The sequence below is a fragment of the Erinaceus europaeus genome, chromosome 7 (genome assembly GCF_950295315.1).
Source record: "Erinaceus europaeus chromosome 7, mEriEur2.1, whole genome shotgun sequence".
NCBI lineage: Eukaryota > Metazoa > Chordata > Mammalia > Eulipotyphla > Erinaceidae > Erinaceus > Erinaceus europaeus.
In genome coordinates this window covers 53,467,620-53,480,548 of record NC_080168.1, presented here as the reverse complement: position 1 = coordinate 53,480,548, position 12,929 = coordinate 53,467,620, and the positions used below count along the sequence as shown (strand labels likewise).

Sequence of the window (12,929 nt, the reverse complement as noted above, 5' to 3'; positions counted from 1 at the left end):
TTGTATTTACTGTCGAATGTAAAACATTAATCCCCCAATAAAGAAATTAAAAAAAAAAATAAGACAAGTTTTGGGATTTTTTTTCTCTCTTTTTTGCCTCCTGGGTTATTGCTGGGGCTGGGTGCCTACGCAATGAATTCACTGCTCCTGGAGTGAATTTTTCCCCCTTTTGTTGCCCTTGTTATTATTATTATTGTTGTTGTTGTTGGATAGGAAAGAGAGAAATGGAGAGAGGAGGGAAGACAAGGGGAAAGACATCTGCGGACCTGCATCACTGCTTGTGAAGCAACTCCCCTGCAGGTGGGGAGCCGGGGCTTGAACCGGATCTGTACGTGGGTCCTTGAGCTTTGCGCCATGTGCGCTTAAACTGCTGCACTATCACTAGGCCCCCTGACTTTTGGAATTTTTTAAGATTTAAAAAAACTTGACAATAACTACAGTTTCATATTAAAGTATCACCAATTTCATTAATAAAAGAGAGCTATCTGTTGTCAAAAATAAAGATGGATTTTCCTGGCAGAAAATCAGAATCAGTCCAGTGACTCCTGAAGCTGGCAGGACAGAGCAGCAGTACAGGGACATGGTGTGTCCTCTTGCAAAAACACATTAAACTCGAGGCAGTTTGACTTTGTTATTTTTTTCCCACAGAATTTAATGTTGTCAAAGCTCTCATTCATTTTTTTTTTCCCCCAGAGCTTTAAGGAGGAAAATTTTCATGAAATTAACAGTACAGATCTTCTTGTCCTCTGGAGCATTTCACACACGTGGTTGAAATGAGTATCATGTCTGGATTTGTTAGGTCTTTTTTTCCCCCCTCATTCTTTGAATCATCAATATATGCAGTGGCCGTTTTAGGGAATAAAACTCAGATATTTATTCTTCCATTAAAAAAATAATTCAAGCAATTACGTAGAGAGAGAATTAAACATTGTTGCAAAGACAGAAAGTTGAAGGAATTAGCCAGTGACTTAAGACATAGGAAGATCATGATAAGCTGCATATCTTCCAGTCACATGATGGTAAATCTGTGAGGAAAATGAGAACCGAGTTAGTAAGCGCCATGTTTTCATACAACACAACAAGTATCAATGGTAAGACACAAGAATCACTTACTTAACATGTCACTGTCAAGCTCTTCTCCACCACCCTCCCAATTTGGAGCTCTACAGACTCAACTCACCCTTTAACCTGTGTCAGGCAAAGCCTTGCTTGGGAGATACTAGAGAGGCCTGGGCCAATGAAATGAGTTTTTGTTGTTGTTGTTTTTGTTTTTTGCCTCCAGGGTTATCGCTGGGGCTTGGTGCCTACACTATAAATCCACTGCTCCTTGGGGCCATTTTCCCCCATTTTTGTTGCCCTTATCATTGTTGCCATTGTTGTTGGATAGAACAGAGAGAAATGGAGAGAGGAGGGGAAGACAGAGAGGGGAGGGAAAGACAGACATCTGCAGGCCTGCTTCACCGCTTGTGAAGCGACCCCTCACCCTGCAGGTGGGAAGCCGGGGGCTGGGACCAGGATCCTTAGGCCCAATCTGATGAGTTTCTATCTCTAGTTCCAATGGCTCAATCGCTGATGCCCCAAGTGTTTCTCAAAACCACTTGCCCACTAGTTTCAAGGATGGTGGGTTCCAACTCACCTGCCTCTCGATGTCAGAAAGCAGAGTGCTGGCACCTATACGGAAGAGTTCAGGTGTCAGCCACTCATCTCCAAGCTCCTCCTTAACGAGAGATAGCCAGGTAAGGGAATCTTTGGCGCTGCGGATGCCTCCTGCTGGTTTAAAGCCCACCTAAGAGGGAAGGTGGGAAGAACAATGCTTACTGTCTGACATAATGATCCTGGTCCATGCTCCCAGAGGGATAAAGAATAGGAAAGCTTCCAGTGGAGGGGATGGGATGCAGAACTCTGGTGGTGGGAACTGTGTGGAACTGTACCCCTCTTATCCTGCTCTCTTGTTGATCATTATTAAATCAATAAGGATAAAGAAAGAAAGAAAGAAAGAAAAGAGAGAAAGAAGTTAATGGTATTGCTTTGACTGCTGGCTCTCTAATGATATCTTCTCTCTCTCTTTCTTCCTCTCTCTCTCTCTCTCTCTCTCAAAATCCATTTCACTTAACCCAGCAAAAGAGCTTAGATCATGAACTCATGTCCATTCACACTACAGAATGACTTCTCCAAGATTAATGGGAAGACTGTCACTACTTCTGGGAAGACACTAATGAGAGTTAATAACCCTCATTAACATTTCACTTATCAGAAAGTCATAAACGCCAACCATCTAGACTACAGCTGTGAACCTGGGAAAAACAGGAGAGGGGTTGGTGGATGGGAAAATAGATCACAAAAACCCCCTGCAGTCACCACTTCTGCAAGCAAACCTGTACAGTCACCTTCCAGCCTTTGTCCTGAGGTGCAGAAAGATATCCTTTTAAGATAAGATGGAAAAGGGGGTCGGGCGGTGGCGCAGTGGGTTAAGCGCATGTGGCGCAAAGCGCAGGGACCGGCGTAAGGATCCCCGTTCGAGCCCCCGGCTCCCCACCTGCAGGGGAGTCGCTTCATAGGCGGTGAAGCAGGTCTGCAGGTGTCTATCTTTCTCTCCTCCTCTCTGTCCCCCCCTCTTCTCTCCATTTCTCTCTGTCCTATCCAACAACAAACAACATCAACATGGCAATAATAATAACCACAACGAGGCTACAACTACAAGGGCAACAAAAAGGGGGGGGGGAATGGCCTCTAGGAGCAGTGGATTCATGGTGCAGGCACCGAGCCCAGCAATAACCCTGGAGGGGAAAAAAAAAAAAAAAGATAAGACGGAAAAGAGGAAGGAACCCATGAAGCCACACTAACCAAACTGGAAGTGATCCAGCAATGTGGGTTTTAGAGTTTTCTTCATCAACTTAACTGCAGAATTTCTTCCTTTTTTTCTTTCTTCAGTTAGAAGTAGACAGAGTTGTGCCAAACTAAACAACAAGAAAACAAATGACCCCATCCAAAAAATGGGGAGAGGACATAGACAGAATATTCACCAGAATAGATCTGAAAGGCCGAGAAACATGAAAAAAATGCTCCAAGTTGGGAGTCGGAGGATAGCACAGCAAGGTTAAGTACACATGGCGCAAAGTGCAAGGACGGGTGTGAGGATCCCGGTTCAAGCCCCATGGCTCCCCACCTGCCAGGGAATTGCTTCACAGGTGGTGAAGCAGTCTGCAGGTGTCTATCTTTGTCTCCCCCTCTCTGTCTTCCCCTCCTCTCTCCATTTCTCTCTGTCCTATCCAACAAGATGACATGAACAACAATAACTACAACAATAAAAACAACAAGGGCAACAAAAAGGAAATATATATATATATATATATATATATATATATATAAATGCTCCAAGTCATTGATTGTCAGAGAAATGCAAATAAAGACAACAATGAGATACCACTTCACTCCTGTGAGAATGTCATACATCAGAAAAAGTAGCAGCAACAAATGCTAGAGAGGTTGTGGGGTCAAAGGAACCCTCCTGCACTGGTGGGAATGTCAATTGGCCCAACCCTTGGGGAAAGCAGACTGAAGAACTCTCAGACGGCTAGAAATGGGCCTACCCTGTGATCCTGTAATTCCTCTCCTGGGGATATATCCTAAGGAACCCAACACACCCATCCAAAAAAGACCTGTGTATACACAGATGTTCTTAGCAGCACAATTTGTAATAGCCAAAACCTGGAAGCAACCCAGGTGTCCAGCAACAGATGAGTGGTTGAGCAAGTTGTGGGCTATATACACAATGGAATACTACTCAGCTATTAAAAATGATGATTTCACTGTTTTCAGCCCATCTTGGGTGGAGCTTGAAGAAATCATGTTAAGTGAAATAAGTCAGAAACAGAAGGATGAATATGAGATGATCTCACATACAGGCAGAAGTTGAAAACCAAGATCAGAAGAGAAAACACTAAGCAGAACCTGGACTGGAGTTGGAGTATTGCACCAAAGTAGAGTATAGGTCCTGGAAAAGGATGAAAGAGGACCTAGTGGGGATTGTATTGTTATGTGGAAAACTGAGAAATGTACAAACTATTGTATTTACTATCAAATGTAAAACATTAATCCCCGATTTAAAAAAAAAGTAGATAAAGTTGTAGAATGCAACTGTGCCAGTTAATAAGCCCTGAAGAAAAGGATGAGTTCTTTACACCTTGGGAATCTTTGAAAGTGACCATTAAAATGTTAAAGGGGCAACATAGGCAAAGAAGGGAAAATAAATAAATTAAAAAAAAAAAGAAAGGAAAAAGAAAATAGTTCTCTTCTAAAGAAATGTTAAAGGGGAAAAGCCGTTCACAATAAAGAACTGATAGAAAGCATGATTATTCAGGTAAATTAAACTTTATTGAACACAAAAACGTGTTAGGAAAGAGAGAGAGAGATAGAGATAGAGAGAGAGAGCATATGATAAAGAAAGGGGACTGAGAACTGACTTACAGCCTTGATGGTCGCATGGTAGTCTGGAAAAAGGAAAGTGTGCCAGAATTTGATGTTTATGAATAATGCCCTTGACTCCATTAGTAAAGGATAAATGGTGGTCCGGGAGGTGGCACAGTGGCTAAAATGTTGGTCTCTCAAGCATGAGGTCCTAAGTTCAATCCCCGGCGGCACATGTACCAGAGTGATGTCTGGTTCTTTCTCTCTCTCCTACCCCCCTCATTAAAAAAAAAAAAAAATTAAAAAAAGGAAAAGGACAAATGTGTTCTAGCTACAGCAATACCCACTTATCAGGATTTACTTGTTTCAAGAACTTGACTATCCATTTAAGTAGAGAATCTATAGCTAGAAGCAATCAAAACAACATCCCATTGTCCAAGTACTAAGTAAGATTCATACACTTGACCACTCAAGAGTTGTTGGTTTGATAGGCAGCTCCAGTAGAGGTGATTGCTAACTGAACTCTAAAGAAGAAAGAGAATAAAGGAACAGCCCCGTATCAGCCAGGTTAGATAACCTCCCAGCTAACTGGGACTCTTGCCATTTCCTCCCAGCTCTACACCCAATCCATCAATACTCAAGCTTCATTAATACTACCTTCTTAATTTCTACATGCACACTTGCCTGTCTCTAATTCTCTTGTTTTAGAATGATGCATTATCAGTTATTTTTTTATTCTTTAAATTTTTTTATTATTTTTATTTATTTGTTGGATAGACACAGCCATAAATCGAGAGGGAAGGGGGAGTTAGAAGAAAGATACCTGCAGCACTGCTTTACCACTTGCAAAGCTTTCCCTCTGCAGGTGGGGACCAGGGGTCTTGAACCCAGGTCCTTGCACATTGTAACATGTGCACTCAACCAGGTGTGCCACCACCTGACCCCTTACCAGTCATTTTTTTTTTTGCCTCCAGGGTTATCACTGCAATACTAATCCACTGCTCCTGGAGGCCATTTTTCCCAAATTTGTTGTCCTTATTGTTGCCAGTGCTGTTGTTGGATAGGATAGAGAGGAATTGAGAGAGGAGAGGAAGACAGAAGGGGGAGAGAAAGATAAGACACCTGCAGACCTGTTTCACCTCTTGTGAAGCAACCCTCCCTGTAGGTGGGGAGCCAGGGGCTCAAACCAGGATACTCATGCTGGTCCTTGTGCTTTGCACCATGTGTGCTTAACCCACTGTGCTACCGCCTAGCCCCCACCAGTTATTTCTTATACAAGATTTGCTTGTTTATTCCTAAGAGGGTGAACAAAGAGAGGACCAGAACACTGCTATCAGGAATCAAACCTGTAGCCTCTGGTGTCTCAGGCATGCAAATTGGTCCTCTAGCAGACTAAGCTATATCCCCTAAAAGCTCTGTTTATCAGATGTTACAAGGGGTATCAGTAAAGTCTTCTAACTGGTTTCCTTGCATCAATCACTTCATGGCTTGCAGCAAAGACATTATACAGAGATTTGAATCATATCTGCCTAAGACTCTGAGCCTTAGTATGTAGGAGGAGGAGGGATAGGGGGCCAGGGGAGATGGGTGGGATGAGGTTATGCATTGAGAACACCCCTCCCCCCAATCAATGAGCTGATATTAGCATCCATGGTCATGTCTATCATGTAGTCAAGGCTGCGTATAGATTTTTCTATGTAGTCCAGTTGGGTCAGCAAATCTGGTTGGCAGTGTTTTTAAAGAGAGGTTCTAGCCTAAGTTGTCTTTTTTTTTTTTTAAGAGAATATGGAAAACATAAATCTACAATGAAATCAGTTATGAAATATTAAACCTCTGCTTCTCAGTGGTGACACTAATCATGGTCTGGAAGGCAGCCCGCCACATTTTAAAACAGCCCTTAAATCAATGGCATAGAAACTTCTGAGCTTCACAGGCAACATGTCAGCAAGCCTGAAAGACTGCAGATGCAGTCACAGATTCCCCCAGTGTGAACTCAAACACGAACAGTGTAAGTATGATTTGTACCTGATTGGTCCCCTTCTCCTTACATCTAGGATGAAATGTGTCTACTAGCTGAGGTCAGTAATTTAAAAACAAACAAACAAACAAAATAATAAAATAAAAAACAGTATGCCCCATCCTCTGTCCGAGAACACTTAACATTTTTATTGAAATGCTGTGCCTGTTTTTTAAGGGATCTCTTGGGAAGGGACTTAGTCACTTAATATTTTTAATATTTAGCATAGGTTATAACAGATCACAATGAACTACTCAGTAATGTTTGTTAAGCTGAAGAGGTGTGCATCAGTAGATCACAGGACTTGCATGTCTGAGGGCCCAGATTCACTCTCCTAAACTGAACAGTGTTCCAATCTGAGTCTCTCTCTCTCCCTCTCTCATAGGAGACAATTAAAAGAATAAGTAAGTCTTCACAAACAAAACAAGACAAAAAAGGAGAAAGGCCTAGAATAAGACCAAAAAATCAAGAATACAATGAATGTTGAAGAACACAACAAGCATGAGTTTCAGTCCTGAATAAAGAGTGTATGCAATGCTTAGTTAGCTAAGGAAGGTCCAGATATCTCTAAGTATAAAAAGCTTCACACCTGCTTTGATGCTCTTGGCCAAGCAGAATAAGAACTGCTGGTTAGGTGAGTGGTGACAGTCTCAACTTGGAGCCTAGAACTAGATTCTTCTTCATTTATTTTTTAAGATAGTGTATCTTAGTTAAAAAAAAAAAAAAAGTAATAGCACTACTGCAATCAAAGAGGTTACTCCAAATTGGGCAACTTTCACATGCAGATTTTGTGGTGGACATTTATCCTATTTGTACTTGTTTTTCTGAGATACTAAGTTATTCTGAGGCAATCAGTTCTGGAGGAGTTCATTTCCTGTCAGATTATCCATTCTAAAAAAAGTTAAAAAAAAAAAAAAAAAAAGCCCCCCAGAGGCAGAACCCTATAGAGTCATCGCATCCAGTGGCAAAGGATTAAAGGTCTCCTAGGGAGGTTTCTAGTTGGCAGAAATGAAGCGATTGGTTTGAAAAGATGCCTTCATAGGAAGAGAAAGTCTCATTAAAAGAAAAAAAAAAATTACTTTTCTCTCCAGTGATGCTGAAAAAAAAAAATCCTTTGAGATAATTTGCAGCTAAACAAGCAACTTGAAGTGAAAAGGAAAATCCAAACTCCTTTTAAAAAATACCTCATACAGATTTTTCCTTTTAACTTCGTATGTTTCAAGAAAAATATGTATTATTTTTCAAAAAGCCGACAAAAGCTAGCATATACCCTCCTCAGCTTAACAGTCTTCCAAAGAGCACATCCAACTGCCATAAAACGCAAAAATGGATATTTAATTCAAGAGCTATATAACGTCTAGCTACCTTTTCCCTGCTGTTTCACAGCATTTCATTATTTTGTTTAATAAGTTCATCTCCTCGAGAATTTTCTCTTCACCTCATATTATTAAAAGTAATAAGTTTTTCTGGACGGGGGTTTCCCAACAGAAAAACCAATTTATGTGTGTCCTTCAATAATGACAGGAAAAGATTATTTCCCATTATATTGCCTACTTTTCATATCACCACCACAGCTTATCATTCAATAAATGTTACTCTGCAATTCTTTCCATTCCTCAAGGAAGTTTAATTTCTGCATTAACCTGTTTTTGCTGGCCAATGCCTTACCAGAAAGACTCTGTGTTGCAGCTGAATTAGTTTGCTAAAGAACCTATTTAGGACTCTCTTGTCAGTGATAAAATTGTCTTCGGTTAATAAAAGGACATAAAGTGAGTTTACATCTTGATCACACAGACTTCTTCCTACACTCACACTCACTAGCTGCTAATCGCACATTTTCCACCATGAATGTGCTCTTTTGTAATGAAAGGTAAATTAAACATTGATCTTAATAAAAGTAACTCATTTGCACCTTCTGCATAGAAAGACAGTTATCGCAGCTGTAACTAGTATTATAAATAACATTATCTCTACCCTGAAGAAAGGTTTTTCTGACAATAATATACCTTGTTTCCAGTTTTCCAGAAGAAATCTCTAATGGCCCGTAGCATGACAATAGCTACTGGGAAGGTGGCATTTACTGTTTCTTTTCCAGTTGAGGTCTTAATAAAATCGGATCCTGAAACAAAAGGAAGACACATTCCATGTGAATTTAAAAAGCTATTTTTTTTACACTTTTGAGTCAGTGGAAGACACAAAACTTGTAAAAATACCTTTTCCTGAGGAACACTTTATTTCTCCTTAATTTGAAAAAAGTAAAGCCAAGACACCCCCCCCCATCTCTCAAATGCCCAGTTAATACATGACCACCTTTACCATAAGATGAGTTGAATGAGGCACCAAATGGGTTCCCACTGACCCCTGGGGACCTGACATCAAATTTCCACGTCAACAATTAAAATTAAGTTGGTTTAGTTGATGCATAACTGAAATGGATAAAAACAACATGGGTCCTCTTCTTTTTTATTATTATTAGTGATTTAATAATGATCAACAAGATTGTGGGATAAGAGGGGTACAATTCCATACAGTTCCCACCACTAGAGTTCCATATCCCATCCCCTCTATTGGAAGCTTCCCTATTCTTTATTCCTCTGAGAGTATGGACCAAAGATCTTTCTTCTTCTTTTTTTTCATTATCTTTATTTATTGGACAGGCACAGTCAGAAATCAAGAGGGAAGGGGGTGACAGAGAGGGAGAGAAACAGAGAGACACCTACAGCCCTGCTTCACCACTCATGATGCTTTCCTCCTGTAGGTGGGGACTGGGGGCTCGACAACGGGTCCTTGCGCATTGTAATACATGTGCTCAACCAGGTATGCCACCACCCGGCCCCAAGATCTATCTATCTATCTTTCTTTCTTTCTTTCTTTCTTTCTTTCTTTCTTTCTTTCTTTCTTTCTTTCTTTCTTCTTTCTTCCTTCCACCCGGCCCCAAGATCTATGATCTTTCTTTCTTCCTTCCTTCCTTCTTTCCTTCCTTCCTTCTTCTTCTTCCTTCTTCTTCTTCCTTCCTCTTCTTCCTTCCTCTTCCTCCTCCTCCTCCTCCTCCTCCTCCTCCTCCTCTTCTTCTTCTTCTTCTTCTTCTTCTCCTCCTTTTTTAAAGATTTTTATTTACTTACTAATGAGAAAGATAGGAGAGAGAGAAAGAACCAGACATCACTCTGGTACATGTGCTGCCGGGGATTGAACTCCGGACCTCATGCTTGAGAGTCTAGTGCCTTAGCCACTGCCCACCTCCTGGACCACCAAGATCTTTCTTCTTAATGCCATATACCACAACCTTCACAACACATTAGTATGACAAAACTAGAGTGCCTTCTCATTCCCCCTCATTTTCTTATGTTTAATAGAAACGACACAGGACAGCTGTAGAAAACATAAGATGCATCAGTCACCACAAGCAGATGCCTACTATCTTCTTCCTGCATGAAAGCACTGTCTCCCCACCAGATTAGATTTTATGAAAGACTCCATGGTATTTTTTTTTAATTTCTAAAAAAAAAAATTTATTTATTCTCTTTTGTTGCCCTTGTTGTCTTATTGTCGTAGTTATTGATGTCGTTGCTGTTGGATAGGACAGAGAGAAATAGAGGGAGGAGGGGAAGACAGAGAGGGGAGAGAAAGACACCTACAGACCTGCTTCACCGCCTGTGAAGCGACTCCCCTGCAGGTGGGGAGCCAGGAGCTCGAACCGGGATCCTTACGCCGGTCCTTGGGCTTTGTGCCACCAGCGCTTTACCCGCTGCGCTACTGCCCGATTCCCTTTATTTTTTATTTTTATCACTTGCAAATATCTCAAACGACTTTCCTGTCTCTCAGATGTATTGAAGCCTAGTCCTGTAGTTCAACAGGATAATACAAGGAAACAAACAGGTAATAGTAACTAGGATTCACTGAGCACACTGAACCATTCATTCCAGATGCTTTTTACAAATATGAACTCAGTTAATTATCAACATGACTATATCAGTTAAGTTCAATATCATCTCCATTATAAATTCTACTTTAAATATTTATTTTTATTTATTTATTTTTTTTGTCACCAGGGTTATCCCTGGGGCTCTGTGTCTACATGGCTACACTGTGTATTTTCTTTTTTTTTTTTCTTCATTTCTTTTATTTCCTACTACCCTTCCTCCTCCTCTCCCTCTCTCTGCAACCTTCAATAGAAGGTGAGAGGCAGAGAGCCAAAGAAGCAGTGAGGTACAGAGAAGATTCACCTGCAGCTTGAATCAAGGCCCTTGAATATCGGGTGCTCTATTGGTTGAATCACCGCTCAGCCTTTTCATATTAAGTTTTAAAAGATTATTTATTTATGAGCAAGAACCAGAGCATCATTCTGACATACGGAGTGCTGGGATCTCATGCACACTAGCTCTGTAATCTGTCCTTGAGGAGTCATCTCCTCAGCCACTAATCTCTACTTTTTTTTTTTCGACCACAAGATCCAGAGATCCCATCCTATCCCATCCCATCCCCTCCCCTGATAGCTTTCCTATTTTTTCCCCCCTGTTTTATATCTTTTTTATTTGGGGAAGGCCATCCTCTTTGACCGAGCGCACAGCTTCGGGAAGGATGCCCATGGAGCGGTGCGGGAGGAAGGGGACACCCGCTTAGCCAGCCAGATCAGCCGAATCAACCATGGCAATCAATGGGGTGACAGATGTCTCCATCTTTCACATGCTTACCTAACCCCAAAATACTCAGAACATGAGTTTGGTGAAAATGGTGACTGTCAAGGCACAAGCCAAATCAGAATCTGAGTACAAGCAAGGTAATTTCCTTAGTAAATGTGGGGTTCTATCCCACTGGATCCTTGCAACCACAAAATAATGGGCACTAATACATGCACAAAATAATGGGCACTAATAGCTGCAATTCCACTAGTAGCCATTACAGAAATGGCTGATGGAGGGGGCAGGTCGGTGGTGCACCAGGTTAAGAGCACATAGTATGAAGTGCAAGGACCCGTGCAAGGATCCTAGTTTGAGCATCCGGCTCCTCACCTTCAGGGAGATCGCTTCACAAGTGGTGAAGCAGATCTGTTTGTTTGTTGGTGTCTGTTTCCCTTTCCTTATCTATCTTCCCTCCTCTCTCAATTTCTATCTGTCCTATCCAATAAAATGGAAAAAATGGCCACCAGGAGCAGTGGATTCATAGTGTCAGCACGAAGCCCTCATGATAACCCTGGAGGCAAAAACAAAACAAACAAATAAAAAAAGGCTGATGGAAATGGAGGAAAGAAGTGATCAAAACGTTCTCCGATAGTTTCAAGTAAAAACAATATTACCGTGGTGATTTTATGTACTGAAAGTTTCAAATCAACACACTTGTGAGTTCCTTCACAAATTCCATCTTTTTTTCTTAATATTGGCAGACTTCATCTCTTTTTTTAATTTTAATTTTTATTATATTTATTTATTTATTGGCTAGAGAAAGCCCGAAATGGAAATGGAAAGTGGTGATAGGCAGAGAGATACCTACAATACTGCTTTGCCACTCATGAAGCTTTCCCCCTGTAGATGAGAACTGGGGTCTCAAACCCGGGTCCTTGCACATTGTAACATGTGTGCTGAACCAGGTGCATCACCACCTAGCCCCTCAAATTCCAACTTCTTACCTTTTTTTTTTCTCTACCCTCTCACTTGTAAATTAGATCTGAAAACTCTGATTTATTTCCCACTGCTCTACAAGGAATGAAGAGGCAGTAGATATGATATAGCACTTTGGAAATTGTCCAGGGCTATATGAAGCAAGGACCTAGATAGGGCTGCAGTCACAAAACACAAATGACAATCAGGGCAAGTTATTAAAGAAATAAATGCTAGGTTTTGCATTAGCAATACCACAGCCTCTCCTTAGGGCTCATGTAAACTCAATATCCACCCAACTCACCTGTGCTCACCTGTGTGAGGGCCAGGGAGCTTGGGGGGGGGGAGGTATACTACAGATGTTTTGGGTATTTGTGTGTTCATGAGTTTTCTGTGTGTGTGTGGTTGTTTTTTCCTCAGGTTATCTCTGGGGCTCAGTTGGGCAGCCGGGGGCTCAAACTGGGATCTTTACGCCGGTCCTTGCGCTTTGCACCACTTGCCTGACCCCCTGAATTGCTATTTTTAATCTCCATTTGTGGTATATCTCTCCATTGGCCTTATTCAAATTCTTCAAGACAGATAGCAAATGCATTATAGTAAACATTGACTTCTGATGATCAGATCTTGTTTCCTTTATAGTCACATGTTCTAAAGAAAAAAAAAACACTTGGGGGCTGGGCGGTAGTGCACTGGATTAAATGCACATAGTGCAAAGCACAAGGACCAGCATAAGGATCTTAGTTCAAGCCCCCGGCTCCCCACCTGCAGAGGGAGTTGCTTCACAAGCAAGCAGTGAAGCAGGTCTGCAGGTGTCTGTCTTTCTCTCCCCCTCTCTGTCTTCCCCTCCTCTCTCAATTTCTCTCTGTCTTATCCAACAACAACAACAACAATAATAACAGCAACAATAATGG

The 12,929-nt window shown here is 41.4% G+C and overlaps 1 protein-coding gene across 1 annotated transcript in view; it reads right to left on the bottom strand.

The window, feature by feature from the left end:
- Nucleotides 1-849: 849 nt before the first annotated feature.
- Nucleotides 850-12,929, bottom strand: part of DERA (deoxyribose-phosphate aldolase) — a 122,793-nt gene continuing 110,713 nt past the window's right edge. Inside the window, exons 7-9 of the mRNA XM_007527618.3 lie at nucleotides 8,431-8,543; nucleotides 1,637-1,786; nucleotides 850-1,025 (exon numbers count right to left, since the gene is read on the bottom strand). Of these exons, the coding sequence (XP_007527680.1) occupies nucleotides 969-1,025; nucleotides 1,637-1,786; nucleotides 8,431-8,543 (320 nt within the window). The 3' untranslated portion in view covers nucleotides 850-968. The remainder of the gene's footprint in view (nucleotides 1,026-1,636; nucleotides 1,787-8,430; nucleotides 8,544-12,929) is intronic.